Source organism: Lichenostomus cassidix, chromosome 6 (assembly GCF_008360975.1).
Source record: "Lichenostomus cassidix isolate B80296 chromosome 6, HeHo_3.0, whole genome shotgun sequence".
Classification (NCBI taxonomy): Eukaryota; Metazoa; Chordata; class Aves; order Passeriformes; family Meliphagidae; genus Lichenostomus; species Lichenostomus cassidix.
This window is the reverse complement of record NC_139487.1, coordinates 300,961-328,909: the sequence shown is the minus strand read 5'-3', so window position 1 is coordinate 328,909 and position 27,949 is coordinate 300,961. Positions and strand designations below refer to the sequence as shown.

Here is a 27,949-nt window from a genome sequence, read left to right as displayed (position 1 = left end):
GCCTGCCCTTACTTTGTTTTGGGAAAAGTTGTATCAAAACCAACATTTTATGGCAAACTCAGTGGAGGTGTTTTCATTAAGTGTTTCTAAACTGCCACAAAAATCCAAGTTAGTAGTGGCGTGTTTCTTAGCAGAATTTTGGAGCTGTTTTGCTGTAGCCATAGCTGTGGCAGGTTTTGCACTGCTGCAGCAGGGTACCCTGCAGAGCAGGTGCCCCATCAGCTGAGGCCATGCTCAGGTACCCTGCAGCCCCTGGGACAAGGGGACACCCATAGCCTGGCAGCCCTGGCTGGGGTGGTGGCAGCGGGCAGCCCCTGGGCACGGGCAGCCATCGTGCTGGCCCAGGCCCCGCTCTTCTCCCACCTCAGGTTTTTCTGTTTGAAGTCTCCTAAACTTCACTGTGACATAAATGTGTGCAGATTCGGCATCTCCCTGCAGTGCCCATGGCAGCTGCAGTGTGACATCGCTGTCAGCCTGTCTGGGGTGGCAGCAGCAACCAGTGCTGGCTCTGAGTGAGAGCTGGCTGCTCACACACTCCATCTCACTAATGGGAAACTAATGCCTGCTCTCGATGCTCAGGTTTATAAACATGTGAAATACTTTTTTAATTGTTGGTAGCAAAGCAGGCGGGCAATCAATAGAGTCAGGCGTGCCAAACTCACTGTTGACATTCAGCAGAGCCAAAAAGGCTGGTGGGAGATAAGGGCTTCCTGTCAGCAGTGCTCGCGCTAATTCATATTCAGACATTGTCATGTTCCATGATAAATGAATTCCTTGAACTATATTGATATAGTAGGTTAAACATTGAAAAAGTTGGGCTGAACTTTGACTTTAAATATTCATTAAAGCTAATTATGGATTTTATGACTACATGAATTACAGTTTCTGTGTCATCATTGGCAATTTATTTTAAATATATTTTAAGTAATCTTTATATATTAACTGTCACATTTAGTGAGGTAATGCAGTAAATGTTTACTCTGTACAGTAATTAAATTTTTATTCATCTATTTCCTTTTTACATTAAATCTCCACAGTTCAAATGGTGGACTTCAAAAAGAAATTATGCCAATTAACTGTTAAAAAAAAACTGTAGGTACTTAAATCTTAAAATTTCTATGGCAAAATTTCTGTATAGTCAAAGAAATAGTGCTTTCAATAATGCCAGAAGTGTAATCCGTCAGAACCAGTTGTTTATCTTGCCATCAGCACTAGTTTTCCCAGATGTGTCTTTCAGTATGGAATAATAAAAGAAATCTCCAATATCATAACAAATATCATTCTGGAACCTAATTAAATGCAGTGAATGTTCAACTTCAGCCTGCTAACAGGGAAAAGGTGCCTGGTTTTTTGTCCATAATACATTTTGGCAGGGATGTGAAGCTCTTCTAATGAACGTGCTCACCATAGGTTAAACGTTGCTCTCTGTGTCTCCAGCTGCAGTACAGCTCTGCATGCAGACAGGGTAGGAGCAGTCGGGTACTTCTGTCAGTCCGGAAAAAGCATTTCATTAATAGCAGCATTGCCTGAGATAAAATGCTTGGCCTTTTCCTTAGCTCCCAAGCGTTTCTATAAGGGCCATTCTCACAAAAGCTGGGATGTTTGCCTGTGTACTCTGCAGTTAGTGATTGTGATATTGAAAGAGGTCCTAGGAGTTTACAAAGGAAATTTTCCCTGCTGTACCTACAGGATTTTGTCTGCTGGTCTGACCATTTGATTTGAGGGGTGTTAAAGCTAAGCTGTTACAGTGAACAGGGTGGACAGCAGAACAATCAGTTTTTACCATCTTGTGTGTTTCTTAAGAACTTGACCAAGCTACAAATAAGTATTGCTCATGACTGTGCCACCTGACACTCTGTTTGGATGCTGAATTACTGGCAGTGACTGTGTAGTATTTCCTTACGGCCACAACTGTTGCTCTGAATTGTCTCTGTACTTCTGGGTGTAACTGGGCACTTCAGACTCTGCTGAAGTCCTTTCTGTCTTGTCAGCTTCTGACTTTATTAGTAGGGTATAAATCATGAATTCATGGAATCATGGAATAGCCTGGCTTGGAAGGGACCGTAAACCCATCCAGCGCCACCCCTGCCATGGCAGGGACACCTTCCACTGTCCCAGGCTGCTCCAAGCCCCAATGTCCAACCTGATCTTGGACACTGCCAGGGATCCAGGGGCACCACAGCTTCTCTGGGCACTCTGTGCCAGGGTGCATCATCCCCAATGTGTTGTGAAGGCATCCTCAGTGGCCCTCAGTGCCGTTTTCCAGGCTTGCTTGCTCTGGAAAGGCTGTCGTGAAGAGGGCTGCAATATTCCCAGATCTGCTGGTTGGCTGTGGTGCAACCACTGATGTCACTGTAACGGAGGAAAGGAGGGACAGTGCACAGCATGGCCACTGAGGTTCCTTTTGACTAGAGGCACCTGCTTACAGGTGGCATGGAATTTGTGCTAACAGCAGAAGTCATCCATTTCACCAATCTTTAAAGTGGAACAAATAATCGCTTTCTTTCTTTATATCTGAGATGTTTAAAAGTTAAGCTGTTCAGATGATTTATAGTCTGTAATGGGTTCCTGTGCTGTATCACTTAGATACTGTATGTACTGCTGCTGCTGTGTGTGCCAGTACTGCTTTTTCCAAAGGATATTGACATTGTAAATAAGAAAATAAAGCAAAGCTCTTGGACTTTAAATTAATCTCATTTAACTTTATTGTTAAACCGGCATTTTATGAGAAATAAATTGAATTAACATAATCGCCTGAACAAAAGGGCCTGGGCAGTAGGCCCTGGAAGATTTTTTATATATTTCATTGCTTTGGGGCAGGGAATTAAAGGTGCACTCCATCATTTTTACAAGTTTACATTTATGTACCTAAGCCTGATCAAGTCTATAACAATGCGTAAGATAGCAATAGCTGTAATTTGCATTCCATTATAGCTTTTATTCTTTTCAGTGGGGTGTTTGGAATTGCACAGTCTAAGCCTGCTGAATGTTAGTGGTATCAGTTCCTGAGACTTGACAGGGTTACTTCATCACTGTCACAGATTTATTGTGCATGAGTAGTTGACACTCAGTGCCACAAGTATAGACTGTCAAACCAAACTTTTGCTGCATAAGTCTTAAAAATTAGTTCTGAAAAATGAGATTAAAACTGCATAAAGTCAAGGAATGAGCAAATTGTGCCAATCAGAAATGAAGTTGTAGATTAAGCATGAGTGGCAGTGTTGTTTTTAGTGGAGTTATGACACCCTAAGTGAAACGGGGTTTAGATCATGTGGTTTCTTCTTGGTTTACTTGTTGGTATGTTTCATAGAGAAGCTTCAGAGTTAATCATTCTGCCACCTAGATTAAAATTGTCACCTGTTTTTAACATTATTTGTACATGATTTGGATAGGTCACTATTTCCAAATACTTTTTTTTACATAGTTGTGTGCCATCTCAGCTGTGGCATGGGGAATTCCAATGAGAATAAAGCAAAAAGCTTGCCCAAGAGAGTGGTCAGACATGGGAGCAGCAGCTCAGAGGCTCCATCTCAGGCAGGTTCCATCTCAGGAGAGTTCTGAGTTTCCTGGGCAATGCCCTGAGCAACCCCACTGACAGCCTTGCCTTGGACAGAAGTTGGACTGGAGACCTCAAAGCATGATTCTGCTGTCCTGCATTGTAGGGAAGAAAGAAAAGCTCACTTAAAAACATCGCTTAGGTGTTACAGGTAGGCTGGATTGCCATGTGTTACTGACACAGCCTAGGATTTCCCATTCCAGAATCCCTTTTTTCATTTGCTTTTGAATTTTTCAGACTTGAAGCATTTGGGGTGATACTTCCCAGATGCTTGCCAAGGCTCCTTTTTTTTTCTTCTGAAAGCCATGTAAGCAAAAAAGCTGTGTCCTTATACTGAGTTCTTAAAGAGTATTATTATATAGCAAAATGTTACTTTTATTTATGGATTTTGCCCTATGCATTGAACAAAAAGATGGGCCAGCTGGGAATATCAGGTGGCAGTGGTTTTGTCTTGTATCAGGATTTATTTTTTCCTAGGAGCATGTCCTTGTTGCAGCACACTTAACCTTGAGTCCTTCACACGAGTATCTCCTGCAGTTCCTTGTTCACCTCCTCCAAGTTATAAAAAAGAAACCCTTAGGCCAAAGGCATCTGCTTGGGTCGCAGGGACGTGTACTCATCAGTTGAACATGTGGCAGCGTTTTCTGTTGGATGGACTCATGTCAAGGAGATGGGCAGGACCTCATGTTTGTGCTTTTGACAAATCAGCAAATGTTTAATCACTGGATGTGCAGCATCTCATAAATAATGCAGCAGTCACTGAACCAAGCACTGCTGTGCTGGGAGAGACTTTGCTGTAGGGGAGGAAAAGATGGAATGAACCTAAATCATCCTTTTTCATTAATGTGTTGCTTCTTTTATTCTTCTCAGTAAGAGTTTATCTAGTGACAGGCTGTTTTTTTCTCAGTTTCTGTTGGATGCATCAGATGTATTTAAAGGCTCATCAGGTTCTCATTTTTAATTTATGATTTTTTTTTATATTCCACTATATATAAAGTCTATTTGCACTGCTGTTTCCTTTCTTACTTGATTTTCATTTGCTCTCTTCTAATACATAATTTTCCTCTCATTAACTGGGGGACAGCAGTAAATTCCGTGTCTCTGGAGAAGTTAAAGCAAGCAGCAAGCTCACAGTACCTGTATGTGTCATCATGGCAAAGCTCCCATGACACAGAGGGAGCCAGGAAGGGACTGTCAGCCTGAGCACCCCAGTGGGAGCCACGGAGGGTCACAGGGAAGGGCCATGGGGAGAGATGTCTGGTGCAGGAAGACAAAAGAATTTTGCCCTGTTCAGGAGCTATTTAAGTTTCAGGGCAGGGAAAAACTATGTCAGGCTGTGTTGGGAGGTCATGAAGCCTCTTGTGCAGAAGCTTTAGGTGCAAGTTAGAAAACTTCAAACTTGCTTTTGTTTCCCGTACCACAGGCTCTAAAAGCTTTGGTTTTGCTCTGAAAGTGAAGGAGAAATTGTCAGTTTTTTATAACAGCATTAAGGGTCTATATTCAGGGCTCAGAAAGGTATCTATCTGTGTCACCAGTCACATCTGTTAGGTATTTAAATGTACGCCTTGGCAGTGGCCTTACCTTGGTCAGCTGTTAAAGATCTTCTTTATAATGACTGGTGAGAAACAACAAAAGAAATTAATATTTTTATAGATCTTAGAAAATGTGAATAACAGTGATTTTATTTAATAGTATTTAATTTCTTGGGTTTGAGGGGTTTTTTCCAGTTGGAAAGCCTGATGCTCTTTGGGGTTTCATTAGCCAAAGTATGTATTTTTATAATTCCATGTTTTATTGTTGTTTTTTTACAGGCTCTAGGAAGTTTTTACTTTCTTCATGAATCTTTGAAAAACATCTACCAGTTTGATTTTAAAGGTAAGCAAAGGAATTAAATGGTTCTGATGGTCAATTGGCTTTATACATCAAAGCAGATTTTCCATCCTGTTTTCTGGTGGTGTTACCTGGCAGTGTTTCCACGTTACACAGACTCCTGTATAATGCAGGCAGGTCCCTTGGTGACAGGTGCTGCTTTTCTTAGCTTTTATAGACCTTTTAGAAGAAGTCAATGGGCTGGCCACAGGTTGCAAGCCAGAGCATTAATCATTCCCATGGACCTTTAGGTCCATAGTGATCCCTGAGGATTTCAGAAGAACTCTGAATGGCCACAAGGTTTTTCCATGTAGATCAGATACAGGACCAAGACCTTAACTGTCCAACAGCAATGGTCATTTTGCAAAGCAGCTGAGGTAGATTTATGGCTTGAATTACTTGGGGGCAGAGCAGGTCAGTAGGAGGATGGCATTGTTTTAACCCACACTGATCCTTCAGATTGGAGGTCTTGCTGTGTCTCTCAAGTTTGAATGTAGTGCTAGACTTTATACATGAAATATTAGAAATATAATAGAAAATTACTGAATGCTTCCTGAGGTGCATATAGAAAAAAATTATATGAAATTTACATTACTTCATTTGAGAACTGTGTGTATTCAATGCAAAAATATCCTGAGCTTCGTTTAGCTTACTGAGCTGATTCATATTAATACTACATTTAATGTCCCATTAATGTGAGACACTGCTGAAATGGTGGTGACTATGGACTGAACTAATTGTCTTAATTATATAGATTCGTTATTTTTGTTCTCACTAGAGACAGATTGTTTCTGCTCATATAGTTGAGGGTGCAGGGTCTTCCTGCCCTGAAGTATTTGAACAGTGGTTCTGTGTTTGTACAATTCAAGACTTAGCCAACATCAGTCCTCCTGTTGCCACTAATTCTGAAGGAACACCTTTGCTATATCATCAGACAGAGTGATTTTATTTCTGACAGACCATGTAGAAACACAGCATAGCAGAGTCAGCACTCCTCAGAGAGGTCATACCTAGGCTTTGTCCCAGACAAGAGCACTTATGCAGGCACTCAGTAACGAACTGGGGGAAGCTGGGGGCTCCCAAATGTTCCCCAAGCCCTGGGTGGAACAGTCTGCTGTCCTCTGCTGTGGTTGTTTAATCATTCTGTGGTGCGAATGGCTTTGTGTGCCAATGATATGGGAGCTGTCCCAGCATGTCTGAGTCCAGAGCTCCATCTGAGCAGCACTGGAGGAGCAGCAGTTTCACTCTGAACTCCACCTGAAGGTTGCTCCCAATGGTTGCAGATGGGAGATGTCCTGCTCCAGCAATATCTGACAGGGAAATGACAGCTGCTTTAGGAAAAGAAGAGCTTTCTGGATTTATTAGTCCTTGATTGACAGCTTACAGCTTTTAAAAGAAGGTGTAAGAATTTAAAAAGAAAATGGAAAAAAAAATATAGAGGAAAACCATAAACAGATACTAGTTCCAGAAAACAAATGCTTTAAATGGTCGCTGCTTTGTTTTGCTTGGCAAAACATTTGCAGAGCCAACTGGGATGTGAACCATGCTCATAAAGATGGGTTTGGCCCAAACATCATTTAGAAGGAAAAAACTCTTAATAAAAATCCAAGGAAATGGGTGAATCAGTGTTGTAAGTCACCCACTGTTCTCGTAACGTAGAGCAGAATCCGTCTTCCAGCATAGGGTTTGTAAAATATGACCCCAAAGACTCCTCTCTTTCAGGGGAGCTGTAAAACTTGCCTCTTCTCTCATGACTATTGACGTTTTCACAGTGTATTAAGCTCTTAAATCAGAAGAAAAATCCAAATGGATACAAACATTCTCTGCACAAAAATTATTATGAAATTCTGGTTCTACTCAAAAGCATGCAAAAAATAGATGTTTATACACAATTCAATGTTCCTGAGACATCACTGTTGCTTTTCAAAATTCACTGCACAGTTGGATGTGACCGAATACAGACTGGGAAAAAAAAAGATTGTTGTTGTTTTTTAGATCTCAGCAAGACATATCTAAGTTTTAAAATAAGAACAGTTTTATCCTGCAGCCTCACATATTATTTGCTGTATTGTAGATCTGTTGGGCTGTTTTCACAGTGGTCAGAGGCCCAAAAGTTGGCTTACAATTTAAACTAATACCAGGCTGTGTGTTCTGAAGGGTTGTCCCCCAAGAGAGGGGGTTTACACCAGTTCCAGTCAACTTCTATTTACAGAAAGAATCTTGTTCTCTGGTGTGAAGTCAGAAATGGAGTAGAGCTGGTTTTAGATGGAGACAGGCTGTGCTGCCCCTGCATGCACTGCTCAGCAGTCCTGTCAACCCTCTGGCTTACATGTGGCATGGATACTGACGTGGGCGATGGGGAGATGCCTCCTTTAGCCAACTGCTGCCTTTACAGAAGTCTCCTAGCAGAAGCCTTCAGTCCTTACAGTTCTGCCGAGTCTTTTCTGTAACCCAAATGACATCAGGATCTCTTTGCTGACAGCATTAAACTTGCTGAAAGAGGCACATCCACCCATGATCTACTTAGAATGATGCCAGATCAGTTTATCAGGATGTTTGTTTAGTCATCCTGTGGGAGCTAGACCTCAGAGTGATTGGCACAAAGAATGATACCTTTTTTTTCTCCAAAAACATAGTGCTGCATTATAGTAAATGCTGTCTCAGATATCCAGTAGGACCAAATAGTTTAGGGCTCTTGGTAATACTTGGTTTGGAGTTTTTGTCTTACACATTTCCAGTCAAAACTCAATCCAGTTGAGTAGGTCCAGCATAATGGCAGCTGTACATCAGGTTCCAGAGCTCCTGTATCAGAGGAGTTAAACTAAGTCAGGTTCCCATCTTAGATATGCCAGTACATTGCTGTCATCAGGTGAGAAACCAAGTGTGAAGTGGATCAAGAAGCAAAGCCTCTCATTCATGAGCTGAGTAGATCCATAAGAGTCTGTGTTGTTTCTGCCTATGATGTAACTAGAGAGTAGTTACATTAGTACTCTCATTAGAGAGTTTGGAAAGCAATGTGCATCACCACCAAGTCTCTTGTACAAATCCAGCACTCATTCCAGCTGTACTTGCCCATGCCTCGTGTGCTGATGGCCAGAAAGGGTTGCTTTGAGGGAGGCTGGGGGCTGCAGGGTCTCAGAGCAGCTGAGGTGGGATTGGAGTGCAAGGGTGAACAGAGACCAGGGTTGTGATTGGAGCTCCAACACTTTATAGGGCTCTGTATAGTAGAAATGACAATACCCCTAGCTGTGTAGCTTCAAGGTGTCTGATATAAACAGGGGTGTTTCTTTTCCCCCAGAACAGTTCAATGCTTGCGCATTTTTTATAAGATCCTGTTGATTTCCTAGCTGTTTTCAGATGCTGCTGCTTTGCCAATGAGTGTGAGAAGTTGCTCATAATGCTGAAGTTATGTATGTTAATTTTGTTTCATCTCTTTTCCTAGCTAAGAAGTATAAAAAGGTTACTGGGAAAGAAATCTACTCTGACACTTTAGAAAGCACGCCCATGCTGGAAAAAGAGAAGTTTCCACAGGATTATTTCCCTGAGGTATGTACAGGGCTATGGAGCATTCCCAAATACTGGGTTTGATTCTGGTTTCCTCTGACTACTTGAGCAGCTCTTCTCAGTGATAAGGACAGAATGAAATCTTGGAATTTTTTTTGTTTGTCGGTTTCTTGACAGCTGTAATACATATGTTAAGTCATGGCAGGGCTGTAACAAATTCCAGTAGGAAATCCTTGTGAAGGGTGATGACAGTGGTGAAAAGACTCACTTGTGCATTTAAACCCCAAGAAATGTCGCAGTGTGCCATGGCAGGGCTGTGTCAGGGAGCTCTGCTCCTGGGCAGGGCGAGACACTGCTGTATGTGTTCTGCAGCCACAGCTCTGTGCTGGGGGATTCTGCAGTGCAAGCCAGGACTGACTGCTGCAAATGGAGTCCACCCTGCTGCAAGGTACACCTAACCCAAACACACTCTGATGTCCTCTAGGGCTGCCCTCAGACTCCCTTTTGTGCTCGTTCTCAGAAGAACTGGGCAGCGCTGGAGGTTTGAGATTGAAGCTCTTGTCAAAACCAGAAACACAAGCAGAGCTGGGGGGTTTCTTCCACTGCATCTCTAAGTGCAGACTCTCTTTTCTTTGATGTTTCCTTTCATTTTCTCATTCTTAATTTGTTAAGAACATCTAGAATATGGATGTTTAATGGTTAATGTTTTCCTCAAACGAAGTGAATAAATTTGTTGAACTCCTGTAACATTTGTGGATCAAACAAGCATGTCGCTACTTTAATAAAAGGAAGAACTAAATAAATTCCTAAAATTAATTTAGAATTTGTAAATACACACACTTAGAGATATTTACACAGGGCTTGTGTGCTTGGCAGGGCATTGCATAAATAGTTACAGGATTGATAGGGTGAAGGTTGTTCTTTTTCTTGGCTTTGATACTAAATTATTTTTATATCTTAGTACTGGAAGGAAAAGTGCCTTTGACACTATTTTGCAAAGCTTTTACTTCATGTGAATAAACATCTTATATACGTCTTTGAAGTTAAGTGTTACTTCATTTTGAGGGAACTTGAGACAGTTCCTCAGGTGTTTGTTTTTCCCCTCCCTCGGCAGTAAGCTGTAGCAGCATGGGTGACTGGCAGTGCTGTAAGTAATGTGACTGCAGTGCTGAGAGCACTGCACAGCACGGTGAGCTCTGCAATTGTGCCTCACAGCACGAGGACAAGCTGTGGATTGCTCATTGATACCCAGGGAGAATTATTTCCTCCCTTATTTCACTGCTGTTGCTTCTTCGTGAGACTGGCAAAGCTGTAACTTGTTCAGCATCATTTATTGCCCCTCTTGCATCAACAGTTCTTCACAGACTCTTGGAGCAATGGTTGACTCCTGGGCCTTTCCCCCACGGTTTTGTGGAGCAGGAATGGTGTTCATTCCTTGTAGGAGCTCAGGGATCAGGTGTTCCCATGTTTGCATTAGCAGCTGCAGTTTCTCCATTCAATACACCCTCCTGTGCTGCTTTCGGGACAGGACTGTGGGGTTGGGAGCCTGAGGAGCAGCTAAATGCCTTTGGAGCTGTGATGGCCTCGTACTGATCCTTTTGGTTGCTGTGCCTTAAATGACTGTTCTAAGCAGAAACCCCCGTGTTCTGATTGTCAGGGATAGTGTTTACCTGGAGGAGGAACGAGCAGGAAAAGAGAAAATCCACAAATATACGCAATTAAGTCACGAACAAATCCCTGAAGCACCTTGAAAGTTCAGTCCTGTTGCTGCCCCCAACAGAATTCCTGGGAATGGTGTTGCAGGCAGACCCATGGAACAGGCTGGGCTGTGCTGATGCAGTGTCACACAGAATGAGAGGAAAGGGATTTGGGCTCTCCAGGTCTGCAGTGATGCAAGGAACAGCAGATCCATGTCGCAGCTCTGTGACTTGTTGTGCTCGCCTGGCCAGCATTCTAGCATATGCCAGCCCAGTATCTTTTCATGTGACTTTGAAGGTTAGAAAATAATTGCACTGATTTTTGGACTACACTGTTTCTGTTTGGGGCTGGAGACAAAAAAGTGTCTCAAACGGAGACACAGCAAAAGCAACAGGGACATAGTTTTGGTTCTCATATGCATATTTCTGTATCTAAAGCTAAAATTAATCTTGTTATCACATGTTTTCTTCCTAGACAAATGTTAGTAATAACAATGGCAATTAAAAAGACACAAAGTAATGTGTATTGTAGAAAATTGAGTTGACCCAGCAGAATGCATGAACAGTGTATTTGCCCAGACATTGTATTGACATGCTCCTGTGTGTTTTAGCCAGACCTCTCATATCACATCTGCAATTTTTTGTGTGAGAAATGGTTTAAGACTGATTTCTTTTCTTTTTATTGCAGCTGTTTAAGGATGATCTAAAAGTAATTACAGTGATTGAGGCATAATGCAATTCAAAATAATTACAGCCCACTGCATATAAAACTAACAAAACTTTCTGCCTTGATTTATGGGTCCTCTTGGCAAGGCATAAACCTCAAATGATGCCTCTGGGAGCAACACTCTAGATAATGTTAGGCCATTTTAAAAAAAGCAGATTTGTGTAGTCTATCAGGCCTGAGTAATTTTTTTTTCTCATAGTGAGAAATTGGTTGTTATCATAGATCACAGATACTGCTCAAAGCTCTTATGAAAGATGAATTAATTTCACTAATGCTTTAATGCAAACCTTTCATGGAGGAGGCTGTATGGTGATAACCTTACTGCGGTCTCTCCTTTCTCAATTATGATTTATGTTGTCTTTTAGTAGATGAAACTGCCTGTATTCACAATCCATCTGCTGGCTAAAGGAATCCTATTAACAGAGGATCTGAGAAGAGACTTAATAATGTAAGGTGAAAGATGTGGTATCCCCTTTCTGGGACATGAAGTAGGATTTTTTTTCCTATTTTAAAATGTAGATCGCTCTCTGAGAGCATACAGATGACCTGTGTCATCTCCACCTGTTTTTATGCTGGCTTACAGATGGTGTAGCAGCTAGTGAGTATTTGTTAGAGTGAAAATAGAGATTGTTGCTTTGAAATCTGCAATAAGAAGTAAATTTCTCTTTCTTCATTCCCAAGCTATAGCTCTTCTTTACATTCTGTTTCCAAAACTTTCCTCTTTCCAAATGCTTCATTTAAAAATACTAAAGCATATAAATGATCCAAAAATATGTGAGGCATGTTGTTCAGCTCCACTATGTATTGAAGACTGAGGATGATATCTTCATATCAGAGCTGTTGAACTCCAACTCCTGGGCTGCATTAGGCACAAAGCCTGCTAACTTCTGTGTTCCTGATGTTAAATAGACAAGTTATTGATAAGTGAATTGTTTATTGAAGTTAAAAGAATTAAGTTTGTTCAAGTTATGAGTAACTAAAGGTAGTTTGCAGGTTAAGGTGGGGGAATACACTATTTGGACAGTGAAACAAGTGTTACCTTATGTTACAGAGGCACAGGTGTTCCTGGTCTATTCAGCTTCAGCTAGGTGACATTTTCCAGTGTGAGCTGAAGCTCCTCCCTGGTCTCCTGTGCTGGCTTCTCCTTGGGCCCAGCAAAAGGCCCAAACCCTCATGGTTCTGTCCACCACTTGTTGCTTTTTGGCAATGACTCAGTCTGGAACATTATGGAGCTGCTGAATTCAAATAGTTACAGAAGCAACTGATCTAAGGAACGAAAGGAAGTAATTTTGAGGTAGGAACTGCATTCTGCATTGTTTTTATGGCAAGTTGCCATAATAGAGCTCCATTTCCTGTCTAGTTAAACACTGTGTTGTGAGCACAGGGATCATGGGCCCCTGAGTAAGCATCTGGAAGGAGGCATTCTCGCCATGGCAATGAAAGCCTGACAGTGCTGGATATTGCTCAGTGCCTTGGTTGGTCTTGCTGCCAGTATTTGGCTGATTCCTGTTTCAAGTATCCCTGTGAGCTGTGGTGTTCCTTTAAGGAGCTGCAATTACACTGCAGTCATCACCACTTTAATATGTCTTTCCTTCATGCCCTGCTTTGTATGGTTGAATAAACCCTTTCTGGGTCACTATTTAATTTGATATGGTCCCTCTCAGTAAAATGATGGAGAAAAGATGAATTAAGGCTCTGTGCTGGTCATTATCAATCATGGTTTGTGTGCATTACTTATTGCTCACAGTGCTTTTTGACATTAGCCCCCTCTAACCTCTCTCTTCATGTTAATGCTGCCTGGAGGTCCTTTCCCCCGATGTAGCAGGGGTTATTTATGTGCGTGGTGGTGCTGGGGGGTTTTAAAAGGTCGGCACAATCTCCTCAGGGACTCTATTCACAAAGGAAAAGCTGGCAGAATGTAACTACCAGTTTTCAAATAGTGATTTTGAAAACCATATTTTTTTTGGTGAGGACTTCTGATAGTGAGGTGTCAGAGCTCCAGTTACACTGGTTAAAATACATCGGTTCCAAAGTGTCCTCTCATACATACTGCTGCCCTTAAACCACTCTTCACATGTGTGTGAGGAAAGCTTTGGTAGGAAATACTGTATTTTACACTGTCATGAAGTACAAATTGTGTTGCAGATACCTTTTCATTGGCTTGTATCAGCACAGGCTTGTGTTAAACAGAGTTAGGCAGCAGTGCCAGGGGCTGGACATGATGTCCACTGGTACTGCAAGGTGTCAGTGACAGAACCAGAGTGGGGTCCTGTGGGTGCCTGGCTCTAGATTTCACATTCCAGTAAGATTCCAGATCCTGCTGGATCTGCTGGAAGTGGATGAGGACTGACAACAGGACTGACAAAGGGTCTCATACACTTTCAGTTATAGAAAACTAAACTAGTTTGGATTGTATGTGCATGAGCCTGTGGCAGCAGGCAGGGCCCATCCAAAGGAGAAGGGATCTGGCTGATGTCATTGCAAGGCTCCTTGCTGCCAACCCAAGGGCTGGGAAAACACACCTTTTACAGCCATTTTTAGGAAGGGTCCCAGGTGTCATCTCTTCAGGCATTGGAAGCTGATGGAGCAAATCTTCCTGAATGACCAATTGCATGGAGAAGGGGTGTACTGTGGATACTGTAGGCATTGACTCCAGCAAGGCCTTCCAGTGCAGTCTTTCAGGGTGTCCTGGAAGCCAAGTTGGTGACACCTGTACTAGGAGCCAGCTGGAAAGCTGGCCAGCCCCCAGGGTGACAGGGTGATGGACAAATGGCAGCTGGTTGCCAGTGGTGTTCCTCAAAGGTTGGTCAGTACTATCAAACACCTCTGTTAACAGCTTGGAAAGCAGGATGGAGTGTTGTCAGCTTGGGGAGCAGTCCTGCCAGAGAGCAGGGGTGCTGTGAAAGGGACTTCAGCAGGCTGAAGGGAATGTCACAGAGTCAGACAGGACTTGGAGCAATGTTGTTTACTAGAAGGTGTTCCTGACCACAGCAGGGCAGCTGGAACAAGATGGTCTTGAATGTTCCTTCCTAGCCAGTCTGTGATTCTATGATTCATTCTAAGACAGCCTGGTCCAGTTTGTTGAGATGCCTCACTATCTCAGCAATGTTTAGAACTGAGGACTGTTCACAGAGAGGAGTATAAATACATCTGGCTAGTGCCTCAGAAGAGATTTTGGGGAGTGGTGCCTCTGACAGGGTATGCCCTGCTGGCACTGGCACTTGATTCACAATAAGGAGTCATTGGCACCATTATTTAGGCCTGTGTGGTACAATATCCATTCCCAGAGCATATTAGCCTGGCCACACATGCATTGTCAACAGGGAATAAATAGGATGCAAAATCATGTTTTTATGAGAGGTTGTAATTTGTGGCAGTGGTTTGGGAGTGGTGCTGAAAAAACCCTTCTTGTATCATAAGTGACATGTGTGGGCACAAGCTGAATTGTGGCTTTCTTGCCGATGGTGTAGTCATGATGAATGTAATCTTTTACCATTATTTAAATTCTTAAATTTTATAGAAATACTGGGTGGCTTAGCTCAGCAAGAGAAATGGCTTTCTAGCAAATCTCATTCATTTTAATTTGATGTAAATCTCTGATGACATTTTACAGTCCAGGTAAAATTTCAAGGAAAACATTTGTGCATAGGCAATAAGAATTTGCTGGTTTAAGCTAAGCATAAATACAGTTGGAAAGCTTTCCCATTTGGTTATCTTTCATCTATAAACAACCGCCCAGGCTTATATTAATTTTACACATAAGTTTGTAACGGCTGCAGGATCCAAAGTATAATTAATTACAGGATTTGTAAAGGACACAATATCTGTTTTCAAGGTACCTTGGTTTGTATTTGGTGCTTCTTGGTTATAATGTATGGACGAGCTCTGCTTTAGTTTGTTCTCTGTGTCAGTACGTTTCACTTCTGCAGTAATCTTTACCTAAGGTGACTGATTCTTATTCACTTATTTTTCAGTGCAAATGGTCAAGAAAAGGTTTCATTCGAACAAGATGGTGTATTACTGATTGGTAAGTTGCATCTGATAAAATGTGCTTTATGTATGTTAGTTCACAGCTCCTTCAACGAAGGTATTTCCATGTGTAGATTGGTCTGTAGAGCAGGTTGGTTCCAAACCGTGCCTTTATTATCTATTGAACATGCAGTGCTCAGTAAATTGTAATGGTGCATGGCCAAACATGGTGTTAATGTCCACACATAGTGTTAGCATGGGACCGTCCAGTCAGAAGAGGCTCTCAGTCAGGGATTGTCACAGCTTGGTGTGTATGAGGAGGGCCAGGGCAGTCAGTGACAGTGTGGAGCTGGCAGTGTCCCCACTGCTGCTCCCATCACTCCTGATGCTGCTGGGACTCACCAGTGTCTCACCTGGATCAGGCACCACGGCCTGGCTGTGAGCAGCCCTCACCTCTGGGATTTCTGAGGAAAGAGCTTGTTCTCTAGGCACTCCTTCAGATTTCTCCAAGCCTACCTGGAAATCTGACTTTGCTCTTTTACCGTTTAATCATAGTCTCGGTCTTTACTGCTTACTTATGTTGTAGGCACCTACATGTACATGAATGTTCAACACTTTTCCCTTCCTGGTGTGGTTGTTTCACATCTTAAAATTGTGAGCTTCATTTTGAAATCTCATAAATGTTCACACAGGTTGACTGACTTTTGAGTGCTGAACAGTGTTCTTTGTTGGCATAAGCATGTTTATTTAATTATGCAGTCTGTGAAAACTGAAAAAGTATCAGGTTTTCTCCTTTTATAGACTTCTGACCCAGAAATTGGGCAGGCAGTTGTGTGTAGGTTCTCATTAATTTTTCCAGATCCGTGTGCATGGCATGTGATTCCAGCAGTAGATAACTGCAGAAATGGGTCTTTAGCACCAGTTGCTAATCTGGCCTTTGCTCTTGTATCATGACTTCTCTAGGTTCTGTCTCTCCTCTCCTCTGGGATTTCTTCGTTGCTGGAAAAATAACATGAATTTATTTTTAGGTCTTTCCAAGGAAAAAATTTCCTTCAGAGACAGATTTAAACATAAGGTTTTCTTGAGGGGGGTATTAAAAAAGGACAGTCGTTGGGAGGAGCAATCTGTAGTGGATGTTTGGATCAGATCATACATCCACTGTGTGTTGGGCGGTGAGAATGAGGAAGCACACGGCTTCTCCTGGTCTGTAATGAGCTGAGCCATGGTGGTTGTTCTGTCTGGAATAATTTGCAATTATGATCCACATGATCTAACAAGGTCGCACATGTTTCTAATGGAAAGTTGAAGGGGCGAATTACTGTGAACAATTTCTGAAGAATGAAAGTGAAATACTGTGGAAAATGCAGGGGGTTAGAAAATACACCTAAGGAGGTCTGAGTGCATAAGGTAACTCTTCAGGGTGTGATGAGTGTTTGTACCCAGTCTCTGTGCATATGAAAAAAGTTCAGCCCATTTTCATAATCATGAAAATCAATTACATAAATCATGACTTTTGGTGAATACATGTCTACATTCTAACCGGTCAATAAATAGACCCCAAACACTTGCTAATACTCCTGTGTGAGTCCTTGAAGGGAACTATTCATTTTTCCTGCCTAGGAGAACATTGTACAGAATGTGCCGCATGCCAAAAACAGTGGGCTTCCAATAAACCAGAAAGGTGACCTTAACAGACTTCAGAGAACTGTCCTTTTTCCTCCTCTGTAATTCAATGGTCTACCCCAGTTGAGTTTCTCTGTGAATCCAGATTTTTCAAATCCATTATTCTTCATTATCTTACCTTTAGAGTAGACAAAGAAAGAATCTTGGGGCCCTCATGAGTTTCCACATTATGCAGAGAACTACATGACTACGTGTACTTTTATTTTGCCATTTTTTTAGTTGTTTGTTTCTATTCCAGTAGTTCTCAGTGTTAGTGTTTTAACAGTTGCAAGATAGTGCCCTGAATGCATTACAGTCTTAAATAGAGTTTACATACATAGTTCATATTTGCTAGGGAGGATGGAGTAGAGAATGCACTTATAATATTTAGATAGGGCACCAACCTTGGGAATGTTTGCAAGTGTATCAGTGGTCAGAATCAGCAGCCAGAATAATTTTGATATTTTCAAGGAGGTAGTATTGGAAGATGAAAGTCAGGGAAGCGAAAAGCTTTGAGAGGTGGATTTAAAAGCACCAATACAATTTTAGGAATAACTGTCTCATTATTCCTGCTGCAGAAAAGGATCAAGGGAGAAGGAATTGAATATGGATCATTATTATCTTACTGAGATATATTAATAGATAGATCCTGTGAAGGACACGAAGGGGGAAGGCACAGTAATTATTTACATGAGTGCAGCCAAGGCCTGTGATAAAGTGTTCTGTTTGGCTTTGAGTGCTGTGCTTTAGATATGCTGGAAAGGAGACAGGAGAGTTGGGAATGGTGAAAGTATTTTGAGTAGGGGGTGAGAATCTTTGGCTGACAATGTCAGGGAAACTGGTTGCTGTCTGTCAGCCCTGCAGAAGGGGCAGAAATCAGTTTAATTTGCACAAAAATAGGTAATACGATGAAAATTTGAGTTTCAGGACAGGGAAGTTGCAGGTGGAAACTCCTTCATCAGTAAGTTTTAAGAGCAAGTGTGTTTTAGGCAGAAGGGGGTGAGTTACAGATACCTTTAAGATGAGATGAGCTGGTGATGTGGGACCCTTCCTGTCCTGCAGGGATTCTTTCTGTTCATCCTTCAGACAGACTGGACTGGGTACCTCAAGCTGTCATGTTTTGTAGTTACATGGTCATTATTTATCTTTATAAGAAGATTAGTGGGAGTGCTTCTCCATCAGTGTGGGTTCAGTGGACAGGATGTTCTATTCCCTGGAGCCAGATACCTCCACCATGATCTCTGGCAGAGCCCTTTGAATGACCTGTGTGTCTGACTGTGCTCTTGCTGTTCTCACTGCCATTATTGCTGTGTCCAGCTCCATTCCCAACTCCACCATGGTCTGGGAAACCTCCCTGAGCATAGCTTGAGGTTTCTGCTTGGTGCCTCTCTCAGCCAGAGCCTGTCCATACGTTCACTGGCATGCTATGCTTAAGGGCTGCAGGTAGGCTTAGGAGGCTTTTCTGGCACAAACAAGACTGTGATTCTGTGGTCACACAGACACAGCCTGAGGGAAAAAGCTGGAAGTGGTGTGTGTATTGACTGCTGCTATCACGGCATTCTCTGCACAGGGACAGATAGGGAGTCACAGTGATATGATTTAGCCCTTAATGTCAGTAACATTTTCCTGTTAGTAGCTTTTCATGTTGTTTATTGCAAAGCCACAGTTCTACTCAGCACTTAGCTGCAGCTTTGTAAACTGGAAGTTGTTTACACATTCAATTTTGTTACAAAAATGTTTTGGTGAGAGGGTACTGCCTGATTTCTGGAATTATAATTGACAAATAGCTTTTCATTTTCATGTTATGCATCCTTTATGCAAAAGGCATGATGGAGTCTTAACTGTGGATGAGCTGTCAGCTTGATGCCAGTCTGACAATTTTCTGATTATGAATAGTTTAATCTGCACAGTTTTTGTGAGTAAATACTAAGGTAACATAAGAGTGAATACAATAAGTGTTATGTTGAATGCTTTGCTGATGCAACAGATTTTTTTTTCTTTTATCCTGAATCATTTTATTTTTTTCCTTTTTTTGTCATAGTGCCTTTGACTTGGTAAACATTCATCTTTTCCATGATGCTTCCAATTTAATTGCTTGGGAAACAAGCCCATCGGTTTACTCAGGAATACGGCATAAGGCTCTTGGCTATGTACTTGATAGGTATGTATTGGCCTTTCCTGGCCTCTTTCAATCTCTGTGTTCATAAGCAACATATGAAAGATGTTTCAAATGGCACACTCAGAAATGCAGAGGGTTTTATTCTGTCTCCTGAAAGTGGTTACTGCTTGCCCGAGTTTTCTAGATAGTGCTGATTACAGATCACTTTATGACACTAATTCTTTAAAGCCAAATTACTGATCTCAGGGAACCACTCTCAAGTCACCAGAATTGCAGAGTAGAAACCACATTTATTTTCTAAATGTGTTACTTAGATTAGCTTACTTTTAGAATATGTTGAGCCTAATAAAGCTGCCATCCAAGAGCATCTTTAGTTCCAGAATAACAGAGTAATTCCAGTTGGAAGTGACCTCTGGAAGTCCCTTATTCATTCCCCTGCTCAGAGCAGCGCTGGCTTCAACAACTTGTCCAGCTGAGCTTTAAGCAACTCCACACATGATGGTTTGTAGCTCCTGTGGACCACCCATTGCAGTGTTTGACTATCTTCACTGTGGAAATTTCTGCCCCTATTATCCAGCCAGAATTTTCCTCAAAGTGGTGTCCATTGCCCAGATCTTTTGGCACACACTGCTGAACTCTCTAAGGCTGGCTCTTTCCTTTCTGTAACTACCAAATACTACTTTTCTGCGACCTGAACAAACTCAGGTCTTTCAGCCTCTCCTTGTGTGTCCCTCTGCATGGAGCTGGTGGTGCTTTAATCTCCACACCAGCTGGGTGCAGCAGGCAGTTCATCTCAGCAGCAGCACAGCATTTGTGTATAGTCACCACTGGTATTAATAATCATGTGGATTATAATGGTATTATGAAGCTGGTTCATCTGATGAGTGGTACAGTACAGAGGAGTCCCAAAAGTACCCAGAAATTGACAGGTGCCCTAATTATAAAGTTGGAAAAAAGACAGCTTTCTCTTGACTAAAAAAGAATGTTTCTGTGTGGGCATCGGTGTGTTGGCAGAGTAAACAGGTATTTCTCTTAGGAGGTGCTGGTTGGCTTCATGTTTGCCTGAGAAAAAGAGCTTTAACATGTCTCTTCAGAGCAGCCGTGGCACATGCTGCAGTCCATGGCATCATGGGGTGCTTAAAACAAACTGCTGAGCTTGGAAGGAGTATAGAACCAGAGCACTTTGTGTGCTGTTTTCCTGCCCCGCTCCCTGCTGTCCGTGTGCCAGGCTGCTGGGTTCAGAGCTATTCAACAAGACCACAATGAGCACAGTACTGCAGCTGCTGCTCCCTGGAGTCAGGGCTGGGTGAGGGGCACTTGGCTGGTGTCACCTCTGTTCTTCCCCTGAGTGAGGAAATGGGGTCCCAGCCCAGCCAGGGGTGCTGAGCCCCATCCTGCTGCCCTGCACAGCCTGTTGGCTGGGGATGGATGCATCTCTGGCAAGGGCCAATACCTTACTGGCTGAGGGCAGGGAGCACATGCCCAGCCTCATGGGTGACCACTGCCCGCAATATTCTGCTGTGCCTCTGCTGCCTGGCAGCTGCTCACAGCCTCCCTGTGCATGGCACAGGCGTAAGGGATCCCCATCCAGAAGCAGCTTGTTAGCTCTTCTGGCTCTCTCTGGCAGCAGCCTGGAAGTTACAGACACTCCTGAACAAAGCAGTTTATGTGTTGGAAAATATCTCATTGCCATTTTTCCTTATGTAGCTTTTCACTGGAAAAGGTTCTGAAATGTGCAGTGGAGTGCAAATGCCTTTCAGTCACGTTCTCTCTCAAGTTTCCTTCCTCTCATTGGGTTTTCTCTCCTCTAAGGGTGGGTAGGTGGGATAGCAAAGAGTGCCTTTCCCCCAGCAGGGGGCTGAGTAGGAATTTCTCCAAACAGGAATTTACCATCACCTTTGGGATGATCCGAGGATGAACAGGAAAAAGCCAATATGCCTTCTCTTGTATCACTTGCAAAACCTGCACAAACCACCAGAAAATGCTGGAGGCACTTGGAAGGTTTGCATAGGTAGTATATATAAAAATATATAAAAGATCCCTCATTTATGGGACAGGGACACAGGAAGATCAGGATCTGCTCTTGGTGCAGTCTGAGATGCATATTCTTGAGTTCTGTTGCATAGAGCAGTATGGGATTTTTATTTCATTTTTTCTTGGCTCCACTGGTCTCCTCTCCTTTTCTTAATGCTTTGCACGAGGGAAACCTGTGCAAACCCTTTGCATTATTTATTGCACTCTTGTTTGCAGCATACAGTGTGCTTCATTAGCTAATTTTGGCTTTGGACCTCCCACGATGCCCTGGCGACGGTAAGGTAATGACTGTAGTATTAGTGTCAGCTGTGGGTCAGGGATGTCACGATGGTATATCATTAAAATGTGACACTGCCAAAAACTGCCCCAACTCCCCTGTCCTTAGAAAATGAGCCCTTCGATTTTGGGTTGCACAGTGCCATAGCAAGCTCGCTGAGGATGAATTGTTCATTTTGAGGGAGCAGCCAGCCGCAGATCCGGACCTCCACAGTGCACTGATGGGCTGGTGGGCACAAAGGGGGAGTTCTGTAGCTAAGTGAATAATGGGAAGCCCCTTTCATCGGCAGGACTAACCTTTTGGCAGCCACCAGCACACTCTATTCTGATCTGCTGATTGGGGAGGACAATACACTGAAGCTTACTTTGAATGAATGCTGCCACCAACAGTGTCCCCATTCAGGGGCTTTGGGAACCATCTTTGGCCATTGTCCCCCAGCACTCCCTCAGACAGCAGGAAAAGGGAAAGTGAGAGCAGCTATAGGGGAAAAAGTACTTCTTTTCTTGGCTTTATTCTCTCTTTAAAGCTTCATAGATCTACATTTCCAGCTGAGCTACTGGAACTATGCAGTGTCAGATAAATACAGAAGAGAGAGGTTTCAAGCTGAGCCTTCAAATCCCCTTATCTGCATGAACTAATAATGCAGATTTAGTGCTGTTTAAAACAGAGACCTATAAGTCTTTTCCTTTAAAGCCTTTAAACTGCTAAAGAGCATTTAACAGCGATGCAGTTCAAACCCACTGAACAATGCTGAGAAGGAAAACAGTTTAATGAGCTAAACCTTCACTGAATGAAACTGAAACACCTTCTCACAGTTGATTTAGGTCACTGTGGGAGTCAGTGAAAGCTCAGTTGTTTTCACGCTGCATCTTCATAAACATGAGTTACGTACAGCCTTTCATCTAGGCAACAGCTACCACAGTAGTTTGGGATGCAAACCAGAAGGGGGGTTGCAAATAAAGCTCAAATTAATCAGTTTAACCGTGCAGATTGCCAGGGAAGTTGATATCCTCAAAATTGTTTTAACCGCAAAGTTTTAACACACAGGCACAAAGCAGTGTGACATCACAGCATTGCTGAGTGGGGGGAGGTTGGGGGAAACAAAGGAAAAAGCATTGGACAAATGATTTAAAGTTGTGTGAAAAGTTTTCTCCTGGGGAAATCTATTACTAATCCCAATAGCATGTTTGGGGAGTAGACAGGTTTGTTCTTTTAGTTTTAAAAAATCTTGGGCTTTAATAAAGTTAAATCTGAAGTGATTTAACTTTAATAGTATTAAAATTAATTAAATAGAAAGTAGAACACTTTTGAAGGCAACTCTCTGGTATGTGCTGAGCTAGATTGTATTTAATAGTTACCAATTAACAAGGGAAAAGATGTGGTGTCAGATTGTTAATTTAAAGACCAAGAGGATTGGAATCACACTGTTAAACAAATATTTGCTTGTATCTTTACAAATACATACACAGCATATATGTAGAAAATTGAGATGTGTAATGAGTCTCTGTCAGCACCAAAGGAAATCCAAACTGAGCCCCCAGAAGTCAGTTATGTTCCAGGTAGACACAGGCACAGTCAAAACGGAATTTGCTTTACAATGAGGTAAGAACATCTGTTCTATAGTTTGTGGGGGAAAAAAATTCTTCCAGGCCCATTTTGGGTAATTCCCATCTGCAGTTAGCCCTATTTGCATAATACTTGGGTTTTTTGTATTTTCTGAAGTTGAAGCTATAGATGAGGGTAAGAGAGGAAAAAATAGTTTACATTTTGGTTTAATCTTTCATGCATCTGATGTAACAAATGCTGGTGCATATGTGATATTAATTAATCATATTGGCATATTAGTCATCTCCTGTAGCCCTTGCTGGGGAAGCGTGTCTGAATGCAATAGCCAGGCTGGGGAATGAGAAAAAGCTGCAGGATGGGGCCCTTCAAAAGTGTGAGGGAGAGTTTGGGAAGAGTAGGACGTGAAGTGTTAGCCTGATTCGTGGCTCTGGGCATGCTAGCCATCTAAACTTCCTGAAATTATCTCAAGCATTGAGATCCATAAAATGAATGTGGTTTTTTTTTAAGGAAAGTGACAGTGCTCTTCTGTTTTCCTATTGAAACGTTCCCTGGCCTAGTTCAACAGAAACATTTTTACATTACAACTGTGAAATCTTGGCATAAAGCTCCCCTTTGTGCCCTTCATTATTTTCTCACAAATATAGTCCATTGTCACATAGCTGAAGTTAATTTGATCAACATTGGGACATTTAACTTTTATGTCCGGTCAAAGGAGCTGTTTCATGCTCATTTTGAGTATTCAAAAGAAATGATTGCCAGAAAAATAATGTTACTATTAACAATTCAGAGCAATTAGTTTCCCAGGGAGAGGCGATGTGATGCACCGGCTCCACACAACTATTCTTTGTCATTTTATGGATGCTCATCAGTCAACTGTCACCTCTTCTCAAAGACCCCTCCAATCTAAATGTTTCTCTTTGGGCTTTTCCCAGAACTAGCAGCTGAATGAGCAAAAGAAAAGCCACTTAGTTTCTAGGCAAAGGAAAACTTTGCTCTAAAGATCTGGGTCATTTGCGAAGATCCTCAGAACAGCTTGCTTTAGGAGGGCTTGGGATTTTTTGTTTTGTTTTTGTTTTTACTTTATCTGGTTTTTGCCACAGTGATTTTAACATGAGCCTTCAAATGTTTCTGTGTATTTGGATAGAATGCACTTCTAGGGCAAACAAACCTTCCAGCCAAATGTCTTTTAACAGAGGTTTAAATCCCTGGATCACATTCAAATCGACAGCTTCTCATTAAACACCCGAGGCTCAGCTCATTAATATTCAGTCATGCTCCCCCTTAAAGGAAGGTTAAGTGCTCTCAAAATTAGCGTGTTTGGATAATATGCTCTTTAAAGAGTAAATCCAGCAAAATTGTCTTGTTACTTTCAGCCTGTCAGATACAGCCAAAGTCACTTTTCCTTGCTCCTTGTTTTTTTGCTGGCTTGAGCTTTGGCATCTTTGATGCAGTTGTCAAAAATTGAACTAGTGTGTTCTTCCTCTTTGCATAGACATATTATTTTTCTCCTAAAAATATAACCTAAATAAAATTCACATTTTTGTACTTTTATGCATTGTAATGGAAAGCATACACTAGTCTAATTTTAAGAAAAATTAGTTTCATATTAAGTGAATGATGATTTTTGTCATCCTAGTCAGTAATTTAGCTCTTATTCTGTTATTTTCAGCAGTTGGAGCTCTTTTTTCTTTTTCTTCTTTTCTTTTCAGCATTAAAAACTGAACGGGTTGTTAATAAATTTTCAGCACTCATTATTCAAATGGTAAATATCTGTTCTTTTCTCTTTATGATAAATCTGTGAACAGTAGCAGGTTTGGAAGTCAAGATCTGAAATCCAAAATCCAGAACTTCACATACTTGCAGGTGTCACAGTGAAAGGTGTCACTGAAAGAAAAAATAGGGTAGATGCACTAAGCCAGTTTGCATTGTACCTGGCCAGTGTGAATAGAATTGTGGCTCTTTTAGAAGAAATGCCGCAGATAAAGCTCTGAGGATTCCTGGGAAGGTGTTTGCCAGTTGTTTGCCCTCACAGTCCCTGTCTGGCAGGGTGGATGTAGATCGTGGCAGTCTTATGCCACTCAGAGCCTCCACATCATCTTTCCTAAGGACTTTGCTCCTTTTTGCCTGTTTTCCTTTAACAGGATCTCCTGGAGCTGCCCTGTTGGCTGCTGTGTCTTTCTGGTAGAATGTAAGTGCTGTAAGCACAGGCAAGGCTGGGTTTCCTGTAACAGCCCCAGGAGACCATGTGTAATTAAACACGTAATGCAAGAAAAGAGAATGCCTCTTAAAAAAGAAATTACTGCAAATAACTTGTTGCTTGCTTGATTTTGCTCAGAATGTGGCTTTATATGAGAATGTGCAGAGTGCATCACATTCTCATTGAGTTATATTTCTCTCTTTACTGTAGTTTCTTCCTTAGAGAGCCTGGAGCTGGATGAAGATCAGTCATTAGTGTCCAGCTAAAGGTGACACTGACATCAGCATTCATTGTGGTCTGTGCCTTTTCAAATCTCCTATCCTATCACCATATCTTCTAGGATAGCTATGATTCAATTAAGAAGAATCTATATGGGCTGTTGATCCAATTCTTATTCATTTGCAGAGAAATGAAAATAAATCGCTATTGTGATTTTATTTACAATGCTGGCTGTGAGCTGATGCTGTGAGCTGATAGTTGTAAAATGGAGAATGGTTGAAAGAGCCCCATTCTGCTCCCATTGGAGCCTATGGGCACTAGACCAGTAGCCACCTTGAAATTTTTACTCCCATAAGAAGGTGGGAGCACTGTGGGAGGAGGTTTTGGACTCTGCATCTACGTCCTGGAAACATTCAGATCCTCCCTGACAGGTAAATACCCAGATGTGAGGGGCAGCACTTCCAGCCACTGGTCTGCCTGTGCAAGAGCTGGAGAGATTGTAGCTGGCTGGGCAGATATTAATGGCTGGATGGGTCAGTTGGTGTGGCTGCCTCACCTGTTGTGGAGCTTCTTCATCTTCATTCCATTAGTGCTGGTTTAAGATGCAACCAGGATGATTCAGTTTCTCACTCCAACAAGGAAATGGGTCCTGCAGCTTTTATATCCACTAGAATTTTCATTGTTCAAGCCTAATGTTGACAGCTCTTAACTTTTTTGATCACCCTGCTCTTAGGAAAGAGGTTTGTTCCCTTCTCTTTAGCACTTCAAACGTTTCTGTCCTCACCCCTCGTTTGTTCCCTCACTTAGATCAGTGCTCCACTGTAGTGTGATTTTCAAAGGGATAATGTAAAATTGGTTGCTCATGAGCTTTTCTCAGCATTGAGTATTGTTTAGTCCTTTTTTAGCGAATTCTCCCTGGGTCTGAGCCATTTACATTGAAACGTTTAGGTTTATTTTTAATTCACAGTCCCCCCTGAGCCCAACTGTTACCCAGGCCAGGATGGTGGCAGCCTGCAGGTCTCTGTCACTGGCAGCGCTCAGTGGGTGACTTGGCCTCTGTCCTGTCACTGTCTGCTGCCCATGCAGCCATCACGAGAGATGGAGCTGGAAAAGACGCTTCTTGCAGGTCTGACAAGATTCAAAGCTGACAAAATTCCTTAGCCATCCCACTGCTGTTCCCATAGATGAGCTGGTTAGGACAGACAGTGTCTCTAGTCTGAGTTTTTCGAGATATGTCACAAAAAATACTTTTCTCAGCCTTAACAATTGATTGATCAGTATTGTGCTGCCACATATCCTGGTTATTTCTGTCTCACTATTTGCACTTTTGACACTAAGTGACCACAGGATTTTGGCTTTGCTCCCCACATCTGAGCCCTGCGGAACAAAAAACAAGAATTGGAATGTCTTGGGCTTCATGCAGAAAGATAGGGGAGTTATCTGCTGTCTGCTGAGCACCAGGTGTCACCAACACTGAAGAGCTCAGAAGCTATGTGGAAGGATGTTAATATTCCATGACAAAGCAAAGGAAGATTCAAAAAGACATGCAGTTTCTCTGGTTTCTTGTCATTTTCTCTGCTGAAGAGCACAAAAATTTTTTTGTATTGTAACATCGGTGCTGTAGCACTGTGTTGTCCAGTAGCAGAATTGACAAGTCCTTACATCATTATCCAGGGCTGCTATTTCATTAGGCGAATGTCAGTGTCTGGTAAGATCATGGGTTTGTCAATATAATGAAAATACCAGTCAAGTGATGAAAAAGTCACAATTTTCCAGCTCTAAGAATTGATTTTTATTGCTCTTCTTGTAATCCTTTCTTTGGATTAAGTATTTATTATTGATGTGGTCTTTCTTTTAATCTTAATAGCTGCTGACATTGTAATTAATTAAAAAAACCAACATTTTTGCCCAAATGGCACTATATTGAAATTAAAAGTGAGCATCACCTATTAGTTAAACAGCCCTGGCAAATGTCTTGAGTGCTAAGATGATTGCCTAAGCTTCTTGACAATTCCCTTCATCTTCCTGTATGTTGCTTGACCTTTTGAGATGTTTTGGTGTTATTAATAGGTTTTAGCCATTATATCAGAAAGAACAAGGCACAAAAATATTATAAACTTTATCTTTTTAATGACAGCACTACACCACCTTGGGCATGCCAATGAAGGCACTTCCATCATGACTTTTGAGGCACACTTAAACAATCAGTCACCAGGTAACTTGTACTCAGAAGTGATGAGGATTTTTCTGGAATTTGTCTCCAAATGTGTATCTGAAATTGCAAAAAGGAGCTGAGCACCATTGGAGCTGCAGAAGGGAGGTGATACACAGGAGAGGACAGCATTCTGTTTCAAAGCTGTCTTTGAAACCTCTGCCAGAGGGAACCAGTTGTCAAGGAGCAGGTGTTTGAGGTGATCTCTGAGCAAAACTTGGAAAAAGCAATGCAGATAAGAGCAGCAGAAATCTGAATGGCTGCACAGCAGTCCTGTGTCTGGGGTGGTATAAGCCAAAACCTAGTATTTCCTTCCTCTTGGTCTTCCATGCCTTGACATG

At 42.1% G+C, this 27,949-nt stretch overlaps 1 protein-coding gene across 2 annotated transcripts in view; it reads left to right on the top strand.

Moving 5' to 3' along the window:
• Positions 1 to 27,949, top strand: part of INPP5A (inositol polyphosphate-5-phosphatase A) — a 173,747-nt gene that overhangs the window by 81,926 nt on the left and 63,872 nt on the right. For both annotated transcript variants that reach the window (XM_085064569.1, XM_085064570.1), the window contains exons 5-8: positions 5,368 to 5,431; positions 8,868 to 8,971; positions 15,328 to 15,380; positions 19,026 to 19,145. In XM_085064569.1, coding sequence (XP_084920695.1) covers positions 5,368 to 5,431; positions 8,868 to 8,971; positions 15,328 to 15,380; positions 19,026 to 19,145 — 341 coding nt within the window. The remainder of the gene's footprint in view (positions 1 to 5,367; positions 5,432 to 8,867; positions 8,972 to 15,327; positions 15,381 to 19,025; positions 19,146 to 27,949) is intronic.